General features: G+C 44.7%; 6 protein-coding genes across 6 annotated transcripts; 3 read left to right on the top strand and 3 right to left on the bottom strand.

Moving 5' to 3' along the window:
* Positions 1–1,313: 1,313 nt before the first annotated feature.
* Positions 1,314–4,300, bottom strand: C8R40DRAFT_1221613 (uncharacterized protein; the record flags this gene model as incomplete). Its single annotated transcript, XM_046233267.1, has 5 exons — positions 1,314–2,693; positions 2,714–2,722; positions 2,776–2,911; positions 3,773–4,095; positions 4,154–4,300. The coding sequence occupies 5 exons, from the start codon at positions 4,298–4,300 to the stop codon at positions 1,314–1,316; spliced, it is 1,995 nt and encodes a 664-aa protein (XP_046079596.1).
* Positions 4,301–5,249: 949 nt separating this feature from the next.
* Positions 5,250–5,868, top strand: C8R40DRAFT_1177768 (uncharacterized protein; the record flags this gene model as incomplete). Its single annotated transcript, XM_046232735.1, has 2 exons — positions 5,250–5,525; positions 5,587–5,868. 2 exons carry the CDS (start codon positions 5,250–5,252, stop codon positions 5,866–5,868), a joined length of 558 nt encoding a protein of 185 aa, XP_046079595.1.
* Positions 5,869–11,364: 5,496 nt separating this feature from the next.
* On the bottom strand, positions 11,365–12,350 carry C8R40DRAFT_1177766 (uncharacterized protein; the record flags this gene model as incomplete). The annotated part of the gene is made up of 6 exons (XM_046232734.1): positions 11,365–11,620; positions 11,689–11,766; positions 11,818–11,852; positions 11,906–11,967; positions 12,023–12,152; positions 12,204–12,350. The coding sequence occupies 6 exons, from the start codon at positions 12,348–12,350 to the stop codon at positions 11,365–11,367; spliced, it is 708 nt and encodes a 235-aa protein (XP_046079594.1).
* Positions 12,351–13,628: 1,278 nt separating this feature from the next.
* C8R40DRAFT_1177765 (uncharacterized protein) lies at positions 13,629–14,435 on the top strand (the record flags this gene model as incomplete). Its single annotated transcript, XM_046232733.1, has 5 exons — positions 13,629–13,787; positions 13,851–13,928; positions 13,985–14,179; positions 14,281–14,322; positions 14,373–14,435. The coding sequence occupies 5 exons, from the start codon at positions 13,629–13,631 to the stop codon at positions 14,433–14,435; spliced, it is 537 nt and encodes a 178-aa protein (XP_046079593.1).
* Positions 14,436–14,714: 279 nt separating this feature from the next.
* Positions 14,715–17,567, top strand: C8R40DRAFT_1177764 (uncharacterized protein; the record flags this gene model as incomplete). Its single annotated transcript, XM_046232732.1, has 8 exons — positions 14,715–14,886; positions 14,991–15,100; positions 15,155–15,235; positions 15,285–15,686; positions 15,743–16,129; positions 16,184–16,641; positions 16,694–16,721; positions 17,319–17,567. The coding sequence occupies 8 exons, from the start codon at positions 14,715–14,717 to the stop codon at positions 17,565–17,567; spliced, it is 1,887 nt and encodes a 628-aa protein (XP_046079592.1).
* Positions 17,568–18,518: 951 nt separating this feature from the next.
* C8R40DRAFT_1177763 (uncharacterized protein) lies at positions 18,519–19,035 on the bottom strand (the record flags this gene model as incomplete). The annotated part of the gene is made up of 3 exons (XM_046232731.1): positions 18,519–18,644; positions 18,705–18,752; positions 18,886–19,035. 3 exons carry the CDS (start codon positions 19,033–19,035, stop codon positions 18,519–18,521), a joined length of 324 nt encoding a protein of 107 aa, XP_046079591.1.
* Positions 19,036–23,527: the final 4,492 nt, after the last annotated feature.

Genomic DNA, 23,527 nt, shown 5'->3' with positions numbered 1-23,527 from the left:
CCATTGTGCCTATACTCTATCAAGGGAGTTACGCATAGTATTCATTTAATTGCATTCTTCAATATTTTCTACGTCAAGACTCTTTGACATTCATTTGATATGTCTTCGGAGCCTCGCAGTACTTCGATCGTTCTTCTAGTCATTTTCCTCAATCATGCAACCTGATTGGTCTATTAGACTAAATCGCAGTCTTTTAGATTAATGCATGATCTTGTTCTAGAAGGAGTATTTGATAATTCCTGAGTTCTAGAAAGTCATTTTGAGTCAATCCTCGGCTCATGGTCACTTGAGTAAGTTCTTCCAAACTCCTGCCAGTGTAAGGTCCAATAAGAATACCCTTGGTATGTCATACGTGAATGGTCATCCTTCGGATGTAGTCCGAGTCTGGTATAATCCTGCTTGACAAACAGGTAGACTGCTATCCGAAGGTAGTATCGGGGATGGGTAAACTAACCAACTTGTGGTAGTATGGGTATATGGTCCCTTCAACTTATTAGACTGATTCAGTATTGACTTTGACTGTCAATCTGGGTCTCAATTACAGTCCTCTCAATACAAATCTATACGTGAAAATGTCACAATTCACAGCATAGACGTCTAGCCAAAATTTAGGCATGTCATCAGGTGCAGTGGAAGAGGTTGGAATACCTGGTTAAGTGGAAGGGCTACAACGCAGGGCATAACTCCTGGGAACCAGCACCCAACCTCAGCCATGCTCCGAAGATTGTTCAGGCCTTCCACAAGAAACACCCCACAGCAGCAAAGGCTTGACCATCGAGGGCAATGGTCGTAAGAAGGGGGGTAATGTCATCAAGTACGTAGCCCCTATCATTTTCCTTTTCTCACCGTCTCGACGCCCTTACTTGTACAATTACATCACTGTCAAATCCCATCGATTACTGATCCACCTGACTCCCATCATCAATTACTGATCCACCTGTTACCCTTCTCCTTTTACTGGCTTCCACCACCTTCCTTGTTCCTAAACTGTACAGTATTACATCACTATTTCTCGCAGATTGGATTATGTATATAAAGCCACTCCCTCACAGCCTGGTCCCTCATCTTGACCTCTCTGTCATTATCTGGGACCAGGTATGTGCTTACTTATTATTACCTATGACTACAATACTCAATATATCTCTGTCATTATCTGGGACCAGATTGCCTGCACTCCGCTTAGTTGCTCTGCTTAGTTGCTCCGCTTCCCTGTTCTGCTTAGTCACTCCGCCTTCGTCGCTTTATGACAGCTTCCTCATTTGATTGCAAGGGCATAGGGATAAAATAATCATCATCGGAATCCTGGAGGGAGTCTAAATCACAACCGCCGTCAGGATCCAGGTCCGTGCAAATCTCCCATTCATCAGCAACAGAATCAGGCCATATCTCTCCCAGATATCCTCATAATTCCTCCTTCCTACCGCTGTCCACACCCTGATCCCTTCTACAAGATCCCAGTAATAGACACGAGCACCTTTTCTACCTGGAGGTCGATCCCTCCTAGCATTTTCTTCCTGCTGTAAGCGAGACTGATGTTCAGATGTGGCCTCAGATGCAATGACTTTGAGTCTATGGGCTTCCCTGCGTTGGATGAATGCAAATGGGTCCTCATTATTTCGGGGAAGACTTCCACCAGTAATACGTGGATAACGCAATTTAGGCTTATGAGTAGATCCTTCTGTTTTGTTGAAAGAATGGTCTTCTGACGGTGGCGGATAAGGAGTCTGTGTTGCAGAAAGCATGTCAACCGTGGTAGAATCGGGAATTGGAAACGTGATGGGATTGGGAAACGGTATCACAAAGTTGGAAATTTTCGGGACAGACCAATTATGAATTTGACCCCAGTATAGCATCACAGGCATTTTGGAATCAAGAAACACAGGGAGCCAGGGAAGAAACCCAGAATTGTGCACATCAACAAATGCACTGACCCTTGGAATATTCATGATTTGGTGAAAATACATGTGGTGAAAATACACAAGCCATCCAGAGCTGATTGACATTTCTCGACGAAGTAGCTCTTGCCATTCCCACTTTGCAGGAACAGGTCCCCGGCGAAGTTCTGCATACTCCTTTTGTCTCTTTCCCAAGAAAGAATCGGGCCCGTTAGGTGGAATGTGCAAAGCGACAATATCAACCCATTTGTTTTCCAACTGATACAGCATTTGGAGGAAGAATGAGATACAGGGAATCAAAGGAATGAATGCTTGACGAGATCGCATTCCTGCACTACGCGCCTCTGCTTCCGTTCTCCAATGTGCACAATACCCATAAAAGTTTGGTAGTGGCCAAAGGTGAAAATTGTCAGGAATTGCTAGTCGATTGATCTTCATACAGGCACGTTGAAATGCATGCATATTTCTCTCTAACAAGTCCCAATCTTCTTGTAGTGACATGTTGAGAGCGTAAGATTTTGACATGCTGTCTTTCTCAATTGGTAGGGTACTGAATCCATGGTCAAGGCATTTCAAGAAGTGGAATTTGAATGGGTTGCTGCTGGGAGCGAATCCCAGGAAAGGTATTGAGGAAGTCACCCAGCGTGGTGTATAGAAATCAAGGAGCGTGGCTGAGTTTGGACTGGGATTCAGGCTTCGCTCTCGGGAGGGCACGATGGGAAAGTTATGTGGCCGACGACTGAGGCAAGTGAAGACGTCGTCGTCTATCAGTGCATGGAAGCTGGACAGGTCAGTTTCCTGAAACATTGCAAGCATACAAGTTGCCTCTATAATCAAATAGCATTAAGAATATGCAATTTATTCTAAAACAGGTACTCACTTTCCATGAGACGGATGTCACTTTTGCGTTTGCTAGTATGATTGAGGATCGAGAGGCAAAAAGGTCTCTTGGGACGTCGTCAAATTCCGGTGTGACTAGAAGAAGAGTTGATGCCAACGATGTTGCAATGGGTTTACTAAACATGTCTATTCGTAGTTATCTCAATGCTTCAAGTCCAGTTTGACCAGAAAGAAGCCTGACAGAGATCTAGCTAGGGAGGACTATTGAACTCGGGATTCACAAAATGTTAAGTCATGTATACCACGTGCTTGAACATTTGACCTAATAATCGACCATTAATCTCCATTAAACTTTATCACTAGTACTGCCTTCTCCCAGCTGCTTCAGGTTACAAACTGGGAGTTAGCTCAAACCGTATATGCTGAGCCTGGAGGACCAGAATCTTTGGGGAACTCTAAAAATCTCAAGTCCGGTGGCCAATGCATGAAAAAGAACCACTGGATGTTAGGTGACGTAGGTAAAGAATGATTAAGTATCTCAAGGAACGATGGGTGAAAAGAATGACAGAACTCTAGGACCGTCAAACAAACGTAATGATGTAGCTGATAGGCAAGGATGAATAGCCTGAGAGGTGTGTTCAAATTTTCAATGGAAAGCTAATGAACAAAAACTGTGGGCATACAGAATAAATACAACGAGAAGGATGGCATAGTGGGGGAGGCATGGTGAGACGTGGTCAACACTGGACTATAGATTAGTGAGGAAATGAGGCGCATAGGTAAAAGAGAATGAGGTGGAGAAATAGGTCACGATCTAGCACTGTACTGCAGATAAGAACGAAAAGCAAAGGCCTAACCCCTGACGATGTGCTTCAGAGGAGTTCCTTTTTCAATATGACCTCCGACATTCCTTGAGAACCTATGATAAGCGCGTTAGGAACTGCATGACTCCGGGGACATGAAAACTCTTTACTTACGCAGTGAGGACTCGTTTAATTATTTCATCCCTTTCGTTATTCTCATACCTAGGCACGCACTCTAAGAACCTTTCTGGCTCATAGACAGAGTAGAAGAATATGGCGATCTTGCCCTTGAATTTCTCCTTCACGCCATAGGTTTTCAAAGATTCGTTATTGTTAGGAGATCCTTGATCATATGTCCCACAGACGTAGTAACGTCTTTGATCAACAATGACTTTCAACCTGTAGATGTCATCTGCAATCGTGTCTGATGAAAACCCTTCACGGACATTGATGAACCGTTGGTGCTTGTGGCAGCTCGAAAGGATGGATGGAAACCTCTTGTTCTCGGCTATCGCACGACCTATTCCGAAGTAGAGACCTGCTGTCAACCCTTCTACCTGCAAAAGCAAAATGTGAAATTATTTCCGATAAAACATATGGCTTAAAATATTGTACCTTATCAAGTTCTTCTTGGGGCATAATCCCACTGTTGAACAGGGTGATAAGTAAGGTGTGACTAGGAGAAAGACGTCTCCTTGCGACAGGCGTGCCATTTCTGGAGGAACAAATGGAACGAGACCGGGTTCGAGATGAAGAAACCATATCGAAATGTAGAGCAGGCTGAGTGAATGCAACCGAATTGCGACGAGGAACTTTTTTTTTTGAACCACTTCTTAAATACTTTAGCACGCTTTGGGAGGAAGATTTTAATCACAATTTCTGTATGAAATCGGGACTGATGGGGATATGCAAACCTAGAAAAGAAATTCGCTCTATCAAAGGCGGCAAACTTGATTTTAGAAACTCAAACATCCAATACTCCAGGTGATGCATGTTCTTCATACATGACTGACTTTAATTAGACATGAACCCTAGTTTTGCTACTTGGGTAACTTGACCTTGATGAACATATCGCAATACATTGCCGCCATTTTTCACTGTTGAGAAAACTTATCATGTTTTATTTTGCTGATTGAGTGGATTCAACTACATACACTTCTTTGTAATGCATAACCTAATTTATTCCTTTATAGGGCTTGTTTTGAAACTCTTTGTGATATCAATAACAGAATCAAGATCATGAAATCGCATCAATCTGGACCTCGAGCTAAACCCAATAAGAGAACAATAGCGAGTATTAGCGAGATTAAGCGACCTGCAGGAGGTTGTAGGAGGTTGCAGGGTGCTGGCTAATGTAGTCCAGCTGGAGCTTATCGATAGCAAAAGCAGGCCGAGCTAGTCATAACATCATCGGTCAAGACTGCAGTATTAGGAAGGGGACATTGTGGGGTAGCCTCGTGTATATGTAGTATACAGCCATTTACCTTTAGAAGATTGCCATTGCCTGAAACGCGCATATTCGTAGCACCGGATCCGACATATCTATCCAGGGCTTCGAAGCTAGCACACTGGATAGAAATATATACATATTATCACTACATTACTACATGCAGGTATATCGTGGCTCGTCAAACATTTGCCTTGAGTATTAGATTGTGTTGTTTGTATTTGATCAAGTTCTAAGAAAGACTTGAAGATATCTTAGACCCCAATGTCTTCCAAGCTTGCTTCATCCACCGCAACGTATTCGTCTTCACAGATGAGAGTTTTGAGCCAGGCCAGTCTCATGAACCAATTTCTTTCTTTCTTGTTGAAGCACCTACCTGATCCTGGACATCTGTATGGTCCCGACGGTCCTGCATCACGTCTGTTCAGTGCGTTTGCGGATACAACACGCGAAGAAATCACAACTGCATTTAGTGGATTGAGCGTCATTATCTGCTTGATGCTTGGGTTTCCGATACTCGTTGGTTACACCTATAAAGTGGTGAGTAGCTTGAGACTCTGTACTATGTTTCTGTCAGAATTAATAACTTCGATTGAAGCAGCTCTGTTATGTGATGACGCAAACATATTCTTGGATGTTCGGATATTTTTTGTGGACCACCAGCCCCATTGTCCTTGCGCAGCAAGAAAAAGCCATTGCACGGAAGGAGGTCATGATTCTGCAACAGACTCAAACTCTTCAGTTGGACGTCGAGATTGCACTTTACAAGCGTCTTGCTGGAGTTCTTGAGCGTTCCGCGGCAACTACTCAAGACAGAGCCAGCGACTTTGAGATCGAGAAGGAATTATTTGTAGAAGAGCTTATAGGGGATGTTATGTTGTAGTTCAGGTTAGCAGTCACCCAGGTTTCATCTGTAAGGTGAAAAGATATAGGTCAGCAATAAAGAATATCTTAATGAGGGATTAAAATTTACCATTTCCGTGCTTTAGAGTTTGTAATTTTTCGGCATGCTTTACCCCTAAGATCAAAGCTGTAAGACGTAGATTTCGTACTAGAATGATAACAAGCTCAGAGATGCACGAGTGTAAGGCAATCGTCTATATTCACCTAGAATGATAACAAGCTAGGAAACAAGTAAGTAACGAAGCAATAAGTATAAGTGAAGTATCAGTAGCTCACCTCAGAGATGCACGAGTGTAAGGCAATCGTCTGAGGTGGCTGTATGTAAACTACGAGTTTATATACACTACGAGATGTCGCATTGACCATCGAGGTCGAAGCATTTGATACAGTAAAAGACCATATGAGAACAAAAGAGACAATAAAGATAATAGAAAAGGTACGACCCGTAGTGGGACCGTCAACGGTCACGGCGTCGGATCATGGGTCAACAAGGACCTGCCAGGCTTGATTCCAACACTCCCCCTCAAGCTGAGCGGAGTCCGAGTTCAGAAGCAAAGTGCTTGACCTTCGCGGAAGGTAAGGCTTTCGTAAGGGTATCGGCAACCATATTGTCGGTAGGGCAGTAAATGAGTCGAAGGGAACCTTCAGAGATGATCCAGCGGATGAAATGGAAGCGGATGTCGATGTGTTTCGTGCGTGCGTGGTATTGGTGATCCTTCGCAAGTGCGATCGCGGATTGATTATCGCCGAAAAGTGTCGTAGGAGTGGTGAGAGGCTCGAAGACCTGGGAAATGAGAGAGCGCAGCCACAAGGCTTCCTTTGCTGCGTGTGTCGCGGCGATGTATTCACTCTCGGTTGTGGAAAGAGATACAATCTCCTGGCGCTTGCAACTCCAGGAGACAGCGCCGCCGTGAAGGATAAAAGCATACCCACTGATTGCTCGTCGATCTTCCGCCATACTCCCATCTGCATCAGCAAAACCAACCAACTCCTTCCCTGTCACTCCTCCAAACGTCAACCACAGTTCCCTTGTGCCCTTCAAGTATCGAAGAACTCGTTTAGCGGCTTCCCAATGGACAGGTCTAGGATTCTTTGTGAAGCGCGAGAGGGTGGTGACCGAGAATGCAATGTCGGGGCGAGTTCCGAGACAGGCCCACATCAGAGAGCCCACGGCTTCATGAAACGGGACATCACGCATCTGTGCGAATTCGGCAGTGGTGGAAGGGGATTGAGTTGAGGAAAGGCGGATCTGGGTATCCATGGGTGTGGAGATGGGCTTAGCATCCTCGAGATTGTAGCGACGAAGGGTAGAGTCAATGTATGAGCGTTGAGAAAGGGAAATGGTGCGTGATTCTCGGTCGCGTTTGATCTCAATACCGAGAAGCCAATGAAGTTCACCTAGGTCCGTGATCTCGACGTGTTTGCGAATGCCGGTCTTGAAAGAAGATATGAGGCCAGTCGACGAGGCAGCGATAGTGCAGTCATCCACATGAACAAACACAATCGCCAATCCTTCTCCATTCCGTCGAAAAAACACTGCCTGATCCACTTCACACTGCTTAAACCCCAACACCTCAACCATAATCTTTACCAACTTCTGATACCACCTGCGACCACTCTGTTTGAGACCATAGAGAGTTTTGACGAGACGGCAGACTTGGTTGGAAGAATTCGGAGCTGAGTAACCCGGAGGCTGGCGCATGTAGACAACTTCGTCTTCGGTGAGTTCGCCATTGAGGAAAGCGCCCTTGACGTCGATTTGATGAAGTTCAAGGTCTTCGACAGCAGCAATAGCGAGTAGAGCACGAATGGAAGCAAGTTTGGCGACGGGTGCAAAGGTGTCGAAATAATCAACGCCAGGTACCTGCGAGAACCCTTGAGCAACGAGACGTGCTTTGTATCTGACAACGTTGCCAGCAGCGTCTTTCTTCGCCTTGAAAACCCATTTTGAACCAACGATGTTGGCCTCGGCAGGCTTCTCGACGAGCTCCCAAGTCCCCGCAACCTTCAATGTGTCCAACTCCTCCAAGATCGCCTTCTCCCACAAAGGCCAATCTGGACGTCGTTTCGCCTCAGCCAAATTCCTCGGCTCCAGTGCCTCTATCTCACTCATCTCCATCGCCAACGCATACTCTTCAACAAAGTCCTCATCCACCATGGCCATCATCCAGTCCGCGGTGCCCTCCCCCTCAAGCTCAAGTGCCTCGGGTTCCTCTTTGACAACAGTAGGCGGAAGGCGGATTCCTTTGGGAATGACAGGGTCGGAGGGTCTTGTGGATGCTACAGCATTACCAGCAATGATGTCGAGGATACGAGCGCTAGGTTTGCGGGTGCGCTTTGCAGAAATTTCGACTGTAGCGGTAGGAATTGGTGGAGGGACATCTGGAATGGTAGGAATTGGTGGAGGGACATCTGGAACGGTTGCACTGTCGAGTTCTGTAGGAACGGGGGCAACAATTGGTGTGGGTTTGGAGACTGAAGTAGTGGTGGAAGGTGTTGGCGTAGTGGTATCGTCCTCGATAAACTCCCAATCCTCCCCCTCGAGACGATCCGCTACCGCAGACTCCTTTCTGTGATAAACGTTTCGTTCGACTCCCACACTCCGCGTGTCCGGCCAATAGATCCTAAACCCCTTGCTCGAGTCATCCATTCCAATCCATCGTCCTTCCTTCACCCTTCCGCCCAACTTCGTCCCTTTCGGCTTCTCCAACCGAACCCAAACCTTCTCTCCCCACTCCCGTACCCCACCCAAATCCGGTTTCTTCCCGGTTGCAGCCTCCCATGGTGTCATACCATTTGGTAGAGCCTTGGTGCTCGTGCGGTTGAACAACCACACAGCATGACGAGCTGCTTCACCCCACAACGTCCTTGGCAAACCACTGGCATGCAGCATTGCCCGAACCTTTTCCAAGATCGTACGATTGAAGCGTTCGGCAACTCCATTGTGTTGAGGAGTATCGTGGACGGTGAGTTTCTGACGAGTACCGTTGTTCTTGAGATGAAGTATAAACTCCTTCCCAAGGTACTCGCCGCCACGATCAGAGTGGAGGACTTGGATAGAAGATTTGTGGTGGGTACGGATGGATGCCTCGAACTGCTTGTAGGCTTCGAAGGCTTCATTCTTCTGACGAAGAAATTCGATGTGAGCGAGGCGAGTCTTGTCGTCAATGAAGCTGATGTAGTAGCGTCGTCCCTTAGGTGTAGCAACCGGAGAAGGACCCCACAAGTCACTGTGGATCTCCCCCGCAAATTCTGCAGCACGGTCTCCTTCGCGAACCTTTGCCACAGGCTTACGAGTAGCCTTGGCATAGACACATGATTCGCAGAAGACCTCGTCTCCCGACGATGTATCCAACTTCACTCCGGTGACAAATCCCTTCGCCACCAACTTCCTCGCTGTCTCGGGCGAAATATGCCCCATTCGACGGTGAAACTGATCCAGTGTGATCGTTTCCACAGCGTGTGCAGAGTCAGTCTCATGCACCACGCGGTACAACCCATTCCCATCCTTGGGAATCTCCCCCACCTTCTCCCCACTGGGTGCACGAATCGTGCACTTCCCATCGCCGAAGGTCACCTCAAAGCCAGCTTCGTCAAGTTTGCCAATGGAAATGAGGGTGTATCCGACCTCAGGTGAGTATAGGACTTCGGTAAGATGGAGTTTAGAGGGATCGTCGACACCATTAGGTAACTTGACCGAAAGTTCACCCCTCTTGTCCGCGCTGAAATGCTGTTTGTTCGCAGCGCGAAAATGTTTCGGAGGGATGTTGGTGATGCAGGAAAGGTCACTGTGGTAAGGGGAGATATGACGGGTGCAGCCAGAGTCGTAAAGCTCGGCTCGAGTGGAGGTGAGTGGTTCGCTGAGATTAGCGGTCTCATGTGTAATGTCGATGGCTTGGAACACAGGGAGGTCATCCTCAGAAGATCGCACACTCCCATCATCAGACTCCCTGCCAACAAACGAGTAAACATCGCTCCAGTCGGCGTCTGACAAATCCTCGACATCACCATCATCACCTCCCACGTTGGAGAACCAATCTTCCCCAACACCGCCATCATCCTCATTCTCCTCGCTGCAAGACTCATATATTAAAGATGATATGGAGTCTGTGACGGACTGGAGACTTGGCATGCTGTCATCATCAGACAGCTCCTCAACACCGAAGGCAAAATCATCCTCCGAGTCATCAATCTCCTCTGCAGCATTCGCCGCGCCCCCAGGCTTGGAGCGGGCTTCGTTCCTTCCAGTTGAAGGCTTCCGTGGCTTGGGGCACCTATCCCGAAGATGTCCTGCTTCGCCACAATTCCAGCAAGTCCGCTTGGACGAGCTACCACCCTTCCCGCCTTTCCACGGAGTCACAACCACAGCCTCGTCCTCATCCTTTGAGAATTTCGCACTGGTACCCTGGCGGCGAGCACGTAGGACTTTCTGACGCTCATACTCAGTTGAAATGATGGATACCAGAACGTCCGGATCGATAGTTTTCGAAGGACTGAATTGTTGGGCAGCGGTGAGTTGATTCGAAGCAAAATTGGAAAGGTGAATGGGAAGGGAACCAATGATGGTGGAAAGGTAATCCTTCTCGCTGATGTCGACACCCACAGCCGCTAACTTCTCCCTCTCCATACGTAGATCATCGAGATATGTACGTACATTGCTCTTTTCAGGGCATTTGGACTCGAGGAAGGCGGTGCGAAGGTCTGTCTGTGCAAAGGCTCCTTTCTCCGTGAATTCCTTCGTCAGGGCTGCCCAGGCTTGGGCAACGGTAGCCGAACGACGAATCTTCAGTGCAGCGGAATCGGGTATCTTCTGTAATAGGAGATTGTGGGCGGCAGCTTCGTCGCGATCCCATTTCACTGATGCAGCCAGCTGCTCATCAGTGAGAGGTAACGGGGATCCGGTTGCTTTGTCAAGCGCGGGAGATGGCTTGATAGAAGTGCCGTCGAAGTGACCCCATTTACCCTTGGCTTTTACAGCCGCGGTAAAACGAAGATCAAAGATCGCCCAGTTGATGCCGACATTGGAGAGTTTGGGAACATCACTCGGGAGGGAATCAGAGTAAGCAGTGACAGAAGCCATGGTGTAGACAGCAAAGAATTATTGACAGTTATGATTCTGGAGCAGCGGGGCTCAATAACCTGTAAGACGTAGATTTCGTACTAGAATGATAACAAGCTCAGAGATGCACGAGTGTAAGGCAATCGTCTATATTCACCTAGAATGATAACAAGCTAGGAAACAAGTAAGTAACGAAGCAATAAGTATAAGTGAAGTATCAGTAGCTCACCTCAGAGATGCACGAGTGTAAGGCAATCGTCTGAGGTGGCTGTATGTAAACTACGAGTTTATATACACTACGAGATGTCGCATTGACCATCGAGGTCGAAGCATTTGATACAGTAAAAGACCATATGAGAACAAAAGAGACAATAAAGATAATAGAAAAGGTACGACCCGTAGTGGGACCGTCAACGGTCACGGCGTCGGATCATGGGTCAACAAGGACCTGCCAGGCTTGATTCCAACAAAAGCACACCCTTTAGTTGTACCCATGATCACTGCTTGGCCTTGATTTATGAAGAGGACAGGAAGGGGAACGTTAGAATCCTGAGCCATATTAGTGGTACTCATTTTCTTGAGCCTTTCAGGCATGACTTTGAACCATGCAAGCCCTACGCAAGTATCCGTCATGACAACCAATTTCGAGTCTGGAGATTTAGCTGAATCAGTACTAGAGATTCATCCGGCAACTGTATACGACTCGATTCATGGTATATACGAGACATTCTCCCAAAATACCTTCTTGGGTCCTCCAATTCATATGAGTCGTCTGGGCCAAAAGATAATGTGCTCTCCCATGTTTCAATATTGAATTTCCTAAAGGTCAAAAATATGAAATTTGTGAATACATCGAGGAGCTTCACTCACCAAAAACCATTGTACAAATATCCTATGAGACATTGCTGCTCATTTTCGAGAAAATGTACCCCTGTTGCCACAATTGGATAGGTATCACCTTCATTGGGCTCTCCAAATGGTTTGGGGCGAGACAATCACAATATTTCCACTTCCCTGAGGCTGTACATTCAAGTCAAATTAGATGGTGTACTACCATGTCAACAATTGCACGTACTCTTTCCGAAGAGGAGCACATCAGCGCCAGAACAAACAAGGAGATGGTCACCGCGCTGATTAAATACCATGGTTTGGACTACTGCATCAGTCTTGTGGATGATTTCACTTTTCCGTCGACGAATCCACCTCTGGTTTTGTTTTAAGAACATTTATCGGAACATTGAGAACATGCCACATACCGTAGTTGGGTAAAAGCATATCACATCGCCGTCCATGGTACCAACAAAGAGAGCATCATCTCTCCATGTGACAGCGGTGAAAGGACAGTCACCCTTTTCTTCCCAAGCCGTTGCAAATCCACGTTCTAGGCCGTAGATGCGTACCATGTTATCATTGCTCACACTTGCCAAATAATGCCTGTCTACTGAGAATGCCAATGCATGTACACAGTCTGTAGGGGCCTCTATCGTGCCCAACTAGTGAGACGACATTGCCCTTCTGTCCAAAACACTCCGAAAAAAACACTATGATCGGATATATATTTGGCATAAACTGCAACGACACATTGGAGTCCCTGATGTGGGAAGGACCAACACAAACAGAACTATATTCAACAACTCTTGGTAATATGTAAGTGATATCCAATGAAAATGAACATGCAAGGTTCTATGGTTAGTGAGACAGAAGGATGAATACAATGCCTTCTGAAAGAAAGGATGCAGCTGACCAGTCAATTATGAGAGCGCAAGCACTGTGAAGTTTGCAAATATGACAGCTGCTTCTCTAACCGCTGTATATCTTCCCTCTTTTCGCCTACTAATGCAGAAATTATAGAATGCAGAGCTTTCAGCTCTTCTAACGGTCGAATGTATGGAAAACTCTTAAAGATATGTTGAGAGATATACACATAGCAAAACATTGAAGTTTATACCTTGTTAAATTCTTGAATTTGTTGTGCTACGCTAACTATCTTGGCACGAAGGCATTCTATTTCGCTTGAAGCAGAAGTGATTTGTCGCACAAACTGAGCGATTTCAGCTGCCTTGTTCAATATGGTGCGCACCTGTGGAAGAGACATTAATGGTCTAGAGAAAGGTGCAGGGAATTACTTCACTCTCTAACCAGCATCCTGACATAGCTTGCTTTCCTTCGGGCCACGGCTGTTCCTCAAAGGGACCTTTCCTTTCTTTTCCTTCTGTTTTGACCCCCTTTCCAAATTTATATGTTTACCCTGATTGGGAATAAAGGAGGGATTGGTAAGGATGATGAATTCTGCGGATATGATTGGTGAAATGTTGAATGGTCCTATAGGGTGAAAAAGAGGACTACCAACAGAGTTTGACTCTGTGGAGTACCGAGCGGAGTCATGAAGAGTTCGAAGTAGTGTGTTTATTTCTTATTGACTGCATGTGACGCGTGACTTCGTTGCTACTCTGTTTCTAACTCCATCTAGTCCGGTTCTAAACCGAACATAGATATCTAATGGACGACAAACACCTTGCTCTAATGCTTCAATGTTCCTTTAGAATGAGATGTTTGTGATAGCTGCTTTATCTCGCCCTCATGTTTTTGTTGTTTGTACGTCCTACCACTATCCTGGCTGCTATAAAAACTAAATGGGATTGTTTGGGTAGAGCCCTATCCTTCCCGATCCTTCAATATACATGGACACTCGCCACACCCTTCATCTCAGTGATACAGCGAGTGTCAACTGTCGTGAAGAATTCCAAGGTCTGTTGAAGATGCTGCAAGCAGCAGTCCACAAGCACGAGCGTGTCTTCTCGGAATGTTACTCACGTCTTGAAAGCTATAAATTTGTTGAGGTATATCTGCACATCCAATTGACTGTTACACGCACTAATTGTTTTTGATCTTTGACGCACCAGGAACGACCAAAGCCTCTCGCCTGCTTCTATCTGGAAATCATGAGACTCAAGACTTTGGTCAGAAAGCTATCGGCCGAGGTACGTGTGGCATTCAATGAGGATGAGACAGCTCCACTTAAACCTCCATGGATTAGATTGCTCGCGTCAAACAACCTACTGTCCATATCAAAATATTCCTTCCGTGTCTGCCCACAACTTGTGAGCTTCTCGTCAATGGGTTCGATGATTCACACGTGCAACTCTGCAAAGTAGACCGGCAGATCTCCCTCGCGGTTGTTAAAGCTATAGCTTGCAGCAGTAGGCCAGGTGCTATCTCTCTGGAAGACCAGGTACGCTCGCAAACTTTTGAAATCCTTCTGTGACTGATCGTGACCCTCTGGTGTTCAAAATCCAACAATTTTCTTCTCTTTTCTCGCCTATGTTTGTTCAGACTTCTAAGATTACTGAGATCTTGAAAACTCTACTGCGTCAAGTAAGTTTTGCTCTGTAGTTCCTATTGTTTGTACACTCAGAACTCTTCAGATTACCCACATTGAAATCATAATTCAATTACTGCCCTCGAGAAGGAATGCTTCTAGCAAGTAATTGTTTTTTGCACTCAGTAGCACCTGTTTAGATAGCGCGTAGAAATAAATTTGACTCAAGGCTACGTATGTGCTCTCTAGAAACTGAATATAATTGTCTTTCATACTGACACCTCGTGCTGATTGCTAACAGTATTATGTACTCCTTCCATTGATTTGGCGATGTACGCGTCGGTTAAATGAACCTCAAATGAACCCTAACTGATTCACTGATAAGGTTACATGGTTTATATATCAACCAGCACTGAGAATCTGACTCTTTGTCGCCCTTTGTCACAAAATGCTACTTCCTGTTGTAAGCGGCAATGCTGAAGATACCAGTGACTCTGAAACTTCTGCTATGGACATCCAATCTTTGGAACCTGGCCCGAGTGCAGCATCCCAGATTTTGACACACGCTCCTTCGCAATCTACTCCTCAGGAGCCGCAATTCACAGTACAGATCCCGCAAAGTCTGTTCACGGTGCGAGTTTCACAAAGAGCTTCAACGATACAATGGACAACAGGGCAGCCTCCTGCTCCCATCCTTCCTAATCCAAACCCTCTCCCACTCCAGACCTTCCCACGTCAAACCCTCCCCAAACGCCAGGCAACTCAGATGCTACGATGGCTGATCCTGATACCAATCCAACAGCCGCACAATTTGGAAGTGACATATCACTACAGGTGTGTAATGTTTACAGTGAATGTATTGGACGCGGGTATATAAAAATTTGTTAGCATCCACCTTCCAAAAGGAAAAGACATGCAGTGTCTTCTCAACCCATCTTCAACCAAGATCAAGAGAGCGGCGAAGACAAGGTGAGTATCCCGCGCTCCCTGTTCCCAGAGATTCTAAACCCTCCATCAGTTGAAAACACTGCTTGAACATCAAACCAAGCTGATGCATACCCTTTACAACGGTATATGGACATCAAATGCTGAAGTCGTCAACAAGCAGGATGCAAAAATCAACAAGTTGACTAATAGCGTTCAGCAGAATTCGACCATATTGGATTATCTTCTGGAGGCATTGGATATTCAGTCAGTCAAGAGCAAGGATATGGACATTGATAGAGAGGAGCGCCATCAGGGTGACAGTGACACCACTGGCACAACAAATGCAAAAAACAAACCGGATGGCAACCACACCGATGCTGATGACCCGGGAGATTCGACCCAGGAAACTCCTTTCAGCTATGCCTCAAAAAAGAAAGGAAGTCCTTGTTCAGGAGCTGTAAAGCATCGGCCACAGCAAGAGCTTAAAAACAAGGTACGTGTATACTGTTATGACCTTTTCTCAACAGACATGATGAGTTACTCTGGCAGGAGACAATTCGTCAATGGTTCAACGAGGTTATGGAGGGAAAAGACCTCTACAAAAATGAGGTTTTCGATGAGGAAGCCAAGAAATTTGCTGAAAAATTCAAGTTGGATCTACTCGCACGCCCATGCACTGTTGATAATTTTCGATATTGGATCGCAGGTGTTCCTAAATCAGCGTGGAACAAGGGCGCATCATATGTTCTCATAGATATCCCCGTGAAGAAGAGGCTAATCACCAAACCCAACATTAAAGCTCGTGATGCCTTGCGTGAGGCTTTCTTTGTACAATTAAAAATGCTCCATGGAATCTGGCTGGAGAAACAAAAAATGCTAGAGGATAAAAATTTGCCACATGCGGTCTTTGCAAAGAGATGGCAAAGGAAAAACACTGTGAGCTTTTATTCAATAGCTTTTGATCAACGTTGATACGAGACCTCTGCAAAGTTGTTCCAACAACGAAGGAATGTGATACTTGTCGTTCCAGCGCTTGAACCCTATCTTGAAGACTTCGACGAACTAGGGGTGGTAAAAATGTCTTCCAACAAAGAGGAACCTGACATGGATGAAGCAAGTATGTGCTACAACATCAAGGAGCCATGCTGGCGAAGCCAACAGCTCAAGAATTGGGTCAGGCTGTTAGACTATTGTCATCTTGAGGGTCCATCCTCTTTTGAAGGACCCCAGTTCGGTTTCACGCGAGGAGCTGCACCCCGGCTCTGTATGGATAATAATGACAAGAGTTCAAAGAGCAGATATGTTGTTGGGCTACCTGCCCACTTCTACAATGCAGAATGGCTCGAGAAGCAGGAGCCTGGCTGGGCAAAAGGTGGGACGGGATTTGTCAATGAGTTGGTCCACCCTTGTGCACCTAGGAAATTAGTTTTCCCTGCGGATCTTGCCAGGTGTGTACAAATTTTCAGAACCTCAAATTTTATCTGATGATCTCCCTCAAAGAACTTTGGAACAGGGGAAATCTACAGGCGTAAGCACCAGATAGATTGTATTGTATCGTATAGCGCAGGTGGTTAAATATAACTGGCGCAATGGCAGAATGAAAGTGTCGGTCTTGCACCGTCTCTTGAACGAAAGCAGTGGAGTGAATTGAATCGGAGACATAGGCCCAAAACATAGTCCGTAATTATGTAAAACGAGAATACATGGATTCGTAATTTCGATATATGTAAATGAGTTGAGTGACATCGGCTAGGTTCGTTACCGTAGGGTATGATTGACGCCCTGTAGTGCTTCATTCCTCTAGTTGACATTCTCAATCGCAACTCATCACCTTTTTAATAGAGGAATTACTAGCATAACCTTACGGAGATGGAAGAAAATAGATAATTTTGGTGTATCATCCTATCCAGGTGAGTACACCCTGTAATGTTTGATACTCACAATTCATGAATATTAGTGTACCACAAGCGCAATTGCAATGGATGCTAAACAACCGAAATCATACAGGCAAAAACAGGTGCAGAAGGTACTCATAGTCTTCAATCCTTCACGTTGATTTGCAGAAAATCTGACTACGTACGCAGTCTGTTCTAGCACTTTGGTATTTTGATCAATCGATAACCAGAAGTTCATCATGCTCAAAAAGGCACTCGATGTTGCTGGTGGTGGATTTCCCCCCGCTATTCTTTCCAGCAAAGCGGACGCGCACATTTCTGAACCCTCTGATGTCCTGAAGATTCTATTCCAATACGTCGCAGCAGATGGTCCAACCTTAGGGCACATCAATTTCTTCTTACTGTTGAGAGTGGCCGAAGCAGCAGAAAAATATGAAATGTACCAGGCAATTGCTGCCATGCGACCAGAATTCAGGTAACCTTGGTCAACTCATATTCTCCTCCATTGAAATTCATTTTGCTTGACTGAGGAAATTCTTCCACAGTCACTCCAGACAAATCTTCCACTTTGCTTTAGCTAATTGGGACATGTCTTTGATTGAGGAACTCTCCGCTTACACGGCAAACATACCTATGGAGGAGGTAGCTTTTCTAATGAGGCCGTGTCCTCGCATGTTCAAAAGATGGGTACGTTCGATGACATTTGATTGACACAAATATCAATACCACTGTAACAGTGCTTATGGAGACATTGCCACCTTGGAACATCATCAAAACTCTGGCGGACAGTTCGAGGGAGGGAAAGATCATCAATGATCAAAGACATTGGCAAGCTTACCTAGTCCTGGGGTACTTTCACTTTGTTTCGGACATGGATCCACTGAACGGCTCCTTCTTGGGCTTTTCGTATAACCTTTGACCGAAACACCTGGTCATATATATCTCTGCCAAAGAAATGCATTAGATAGTGACAGATTTTTATCAAATCATGCCCTATATCTTTCCGGAAATCAATCGATCAGTTTCTCAGTCGACAATGAATGGCCATCTGAGGCGTCAAGCGTTTCTGACACGCCTCTGAATCGTTTCTTCAGAGTGGGAGGATTGCTTTGCTGATCTTTTCCTTCCTCGCTTCCCAGATGAAACGAGCTGCCACTCCCAGGAACGGCTTGCATATGGCAAGGAGATATTCTTACATCCAATAATCGGAGGTCTGGAAAAGATTGTGGGGGACAAGGGCGTACGAGCAACTGGCTTCAGGCTCTCTTCCATTTCATTTGGTGCCATTGAGAAGCTCCTTGTGAAAGAATATACATGGCGTGACAGGTGCACTCATGGAGTCATAGATTCCAGAGATTTTATGTAGCAGTATTGATCGAGAGTCCTGCACAACATAAGATCTACAACACCGTATGTTAAATAAGAAACTCTTAAGTCTCTGCTTTTGGATTGTTGAGAAGTTTGGAAGTGAGTGGACTAATCCAAGGAAGTTTCACAACCGGACTTGGTTGAACTTCATCGTCAATCGTGTCTTCGAATTTCAATTTGGCCAATAGCTAAATTGGAAGATGTGATGGAGATAACTTGCACAAAATTCATGTTGATCTATGACCTACCTCGTCCATGTGTTTGAAGGCGACACCATCTCGGTGTATAGTTGTATTCTATGATGAAGAAAGTGAGAGATGTGCTTGACAAAGACAAGCATATTCAGCATACCATGATGTGTTGTCACCTGGTTTCAAACATATGCTGTGAACGCGCCTCCTCTGGATTCTCCCCGGCTACAAGCAATACGTCAGTGCTGGTAAAAATGGCGGGATTGTGATGGTCGCTGCGATCAGGAATAGACAATAGTGGAGTATCGGGCTGGGCAAGTGTTATTCCTTGAGAGTTGTGACCATTTAAAGAGTGCTTTACCAAATGCGAGTCCGAGTTGTTGACCATTGCGTGCATAGCAATAATGATGATTTAGTGGTGCGACTTTCGAGGTCAGGAGCTGTGAGCAGAGTTTGATTCTGCAGAACATAGTAGTACAAGAGTAGAGTAAGACAAGTGCAAAGCCGAGTAGTTACAAACATCGGCAAGGCAAGCAGACATGACAGTATTTGTGAGAGTCTGCTTTGACCTCCCAACAACATATGTATTTTCAATCTATTTTTTTTTCTGCTCCTTCACGAACGTAGCGTTCATTCTTACAATAATGTGACCCGTGCCCATAATGTCTTGAGACGTCTTATGTAGACGCAAATTCATTTAAAAGACCATTACTGTTGTCCTTCTTCATGATCTTGTTGGTGATGGTGTCGAAAATTTGATCCCATCAAATAGCACTGCTATAGAACAGGTATCAATTCTCGCACTTCCTAAACCTCACCCTTCATCCCCTCTGGCTGCCCAGACGCTTTACCTCTTATTTTTCACCACCATCCTATTATTACTGCACGCTGTTGCCATCGTACCGCTTCCGCTTGCCTATAGCGTGTCAATGAGGGAACTTTGAACTTTCGGTTACAAACTGTTTGTTGGCGACACTTTTTCCTCACGGCCAACTTAAATGCCTTCTTACGCGCCTCGCCTTTTGCTTCATCTCACCATGTCTGCGCTTTTACTCAAATGTCAGGAATCTTCAGCGGCTGGACATCAATAACGTTCGCCTGTCTGTAACCTACACAGCTCACCTTATGCCTCATCCCGACGTGTCTACTTGCAGGTCCTTCCCTTCAAATACCAGGAACTCTCAATATCGGTCCTATCACCGCGCAGACTTTAGCGTCTCCTTCCCCATTCTTCCTCCTCACCCAGCACCTATGCGTTGGTCCTCCGGGGAGCTACAACAACGCTACGATATGCGAGAGATTCGGGTGATTTCAGATGCTGATGGTCCAGGATATCTATATGCCTACATCAATGGTGATTCCTGGAAAGTGGGGATGTCACACGACTTTGTATGATGTCAGGAGGAGTGGGATAAAGAGTGTCCTTGCCCATGGAGAGCATGGTTTCCGCCTATCCGGGTCGCAAACAGATGGAGAGCCGGTGAGCTTTCTGAATCTTATAGTTACTTTCTGTACATCTCATCGGTCTGTTCTAGAGTCCTTGGCACATCTTCTGCTTGAGATGGAATGTCTTGACTGCCCGCGAATTTATTGTCAAAACTGTACGCATTTGCACTTCACTTTCTCAGTAGATAATCCTATATATGTCTAAAATACAGGTCAGCGAGCGCACATCGAAAAATTCGTTTTCTATGGACCTTTGCACGTCGTCTGGACCACAATTGTTTATCCGATCTTTTTGAGGGCTGCTGTTTCGTGAAGGTACGTGGTTGTTCACTTTCTAAAGCATTTTGGTTGACATTTCGATAGTTTAAGTAGATCATAACATCAAAATTGTGTCTTCTTGTTGACAATCTTGAATCTGGAAGTAATGTTTGAGTTGTAATATGTACAATACACAGACTAAAAGATGGGTGTCTGTGACTTTTGGTGCTCAACAGGTGAATACTTATTAGTTATTCTAGAATCATCTAGATACGTGCCAACGGAACAGGTCCTCAATGGACGAACAATCAGATACACAGAAATTCTCAAGCAGAAAGTCCTCAAGCACTTGAAGATCCTCAAAACCCTCCAAGCTCCAAGATACTAGATCCATGTACATGTATATTTCGAGTAGACGGATCCATAGAATATGATTGTCCTTCGTATGTCTCCAGCTCAACACATCACATATGCCGACACATCACGTATTCCGACATCAGGGACATCCCGACCTTTTGATATGTCGACTTCGGTGACGTCCGAACGTCTGGACATCCCGACAACAGGTACGCATAGGCTCTGGGAGGTTTTTCAGAAAAACCTTGCCTTTTACATGAGGCAATTACTTGTATAATATTTGAATTTTTCCTAGCAATAACATCGAGTGATCATTCAGTACAACCTTCAAATACCACCTCCATTTACTCTATTGGGATAAATTAAATGACATTCAAGTGACCGGGGCCACTAAAGTCTGAACAATCGGTACAAATTATAAGATAATTTCCTTAAAGAAGTTCATTGTAGGATATTCTTGTTAATCACTTAATATTGACTCCATAAGATGCTTCTACTTATGGAAGAAAAATTTAAATATTCTCCCACCCTGAAATTGAGCGGTTTATGTACCAAACCTCCCTATATATTCAGCCTTTCCATAGTGAGGAAACACATCGATCCCCGCAGTGTTTTCCTGGCCAGGAAATAGGGAAATGTTGGGGAGAAATTGCTGATTTCCCCTAAGTACAGTGATCTTGGAGTCCTTGATACACCTGTGACAGTGTTATGTATCACCTGGATAAAAGCTACCCGGGATGATCCGCGCTAGTGGTCCACGTGCTCAAATTTTGTCACACCAAACTATCTCAGGCATTCCTACTGTACTTTGGATTTTACTGCCAAATTTATTATCAGAGGTGATAGATGACTAGGTCTTGTACATGTACCAGTACTTCTTCCACTCATAATGCAATTGCTTACATTACTTACAATCAAATTGGAAGTTTTTCACTCAAAATGAGTTCTAAAATCTGACATATCTGCTTATATGTCTGCAGTACTGATAGCTGACACTTGGAAATTTTAGCCAAGCATGCATATTGCATTGTTTTGAGATACTCAATACAGAAATAAATGTCCCTATAAAACAAATCTACAGTAAGTGTATCAAGGACTCCAAGATCACTGTAATTAAATACTTTTCCCTGAGGATATTGATCAGATTTCACATAAAGAAACCAAAAAGTTTCCCATTTGATCAATATTCTATTGATTGCAAGAGAAATTTTGTATTTTCCACAAGAGAAAGATATTCTTTCCCATAAAGTAAAGATAATCTTTTATGTTAGGTAAATTTCACATTGCACGTTTATGAGATTTTCAATTTTACCTTGGCGAAAACAAATAGTTGCAGGATCCTGAGTAATCTCAAGATCGGAAGATGCTGCTCAATGTTTTTCAATGCCAAAGATGTTTTCAAATGCTTTCCTTTTCCGTGCCATGGCTAATAAATCGATTATAAGGGGATCATTTTACTTGTAGTACTGCTAGCTTTGAGCGGCTATATTACAAGTTCACGTAGATGCTTGGTGTGCTTGAACCTATTTGTTTTTGCCAAGGTAAAATTGAAAATTTTACAAGCGCGCAATGTGAAATTTACCTAACATGAAAGATTATCTTTACTTTATGGGAAAGAATATCTTTCTCTTGTGGGAAATACAAAATTTCTCTTGCAATCAATAGAATATTGATCAAACGGGAAACTTTTTGGTTTCTTTATGTGAAATCTGATCAATATCCTCAGTCCGCTTCTCCGTTACAACCTCCCACACTTGAGGACATTCACCTCTCAGCCCCAGTTCCCAGGCGTATACCTTCTCAGGAGCTTACACATTCGAGACCCACTTCAACTACGACCTATTCAATCTTACGTTAACGTTCTAGCAAGTACAACTCCTACTACGCAACACTACCAAGTTCCTGTTACTTCTACCTCCACTCCCTACACCTTAGGGACCTCCCTGGACCTTATAGAAACCCCTTCAAGGGTCACATCTCTCAATCCCAGCCACTACTAGGTCATTCCTGTCCTCGGTTGCGGTTCCCGTAGCTCTCTTCAAGCTCCAGCCTGCTCCTAGCATGCTACAACATAAACTCACTATACCAAAACCTACCCTAAGACCAATTCTGACCCATTTCTTGCAGCAAATGGATATCAGGAGTCCATTCAACAAGACTCTATCCAATGTAGCATGTGCAGCAAGTATACCCATACTGCCTGTCTTACAATGTGGTTCTATGACAAATCTGCTGAGGAGTTCCTGTGTCATGAGTGTGATGTACAGCAAGAATATGACAACTTCAATCAATTCAGACATGCACTGCCCTATTTGCGTAAACAAAAACTAAACACTGTCAAAAACCAACTTGTGTGAGTAGTTTCTAATATTGTATAAGTTCTATCTAATGTAATATTCTGTATAGCCCAAGGAAGGGTATACTAGTCCAATGTGGAAATGTCTACTATTATCCAGGACACCATTGGGATTCTGATTTAGAGATTGGGATTGTACAGTTGTGGTGGAGTATCAGAAGTAGTTTGGTCAATCAGATTTTGAAGAATGATCCACTAAAAAATATTGTGGATGGCTTGTGGCAGGATCAAGTAGGCCATTGACAGATACAGGTAAGAGTTTATCTATGAATGTAAGCAATTCCTTCTCACTATTAAGCTTAGATTGGGCTATATACATGACCCCTTGAGGAGAAACTAAACCAACAGGAGGATGCTGATAATATGCTTTTAGATCCCTTTTCAGTCAAATGTACCAAGGAGGTGTTTGAGGCACTTAATTCTCACCAAAAATTCCTAGGTGAATTGGCCATAGCACCTGAGG

This window comes from Lentinula edodes (assembly GCF_021015755.1).
Source record: "Lentinula edodes strain Le(Bin) 0899 ss11 chromosome Unknown C8R40scaffold_69, whole genome shotgun sequence".
Lineage (NCBI taxonomy): Eukaryota > Fungi > Basidiomycota > Agaricomycetes > Agaricales > Omphalotaceae > Lentinula > Lentinula edodes.
Note: the sequence above shows the minus strand (reverse complement) of the source record. Positions and strands in the feature narration are given on the sequence as shown.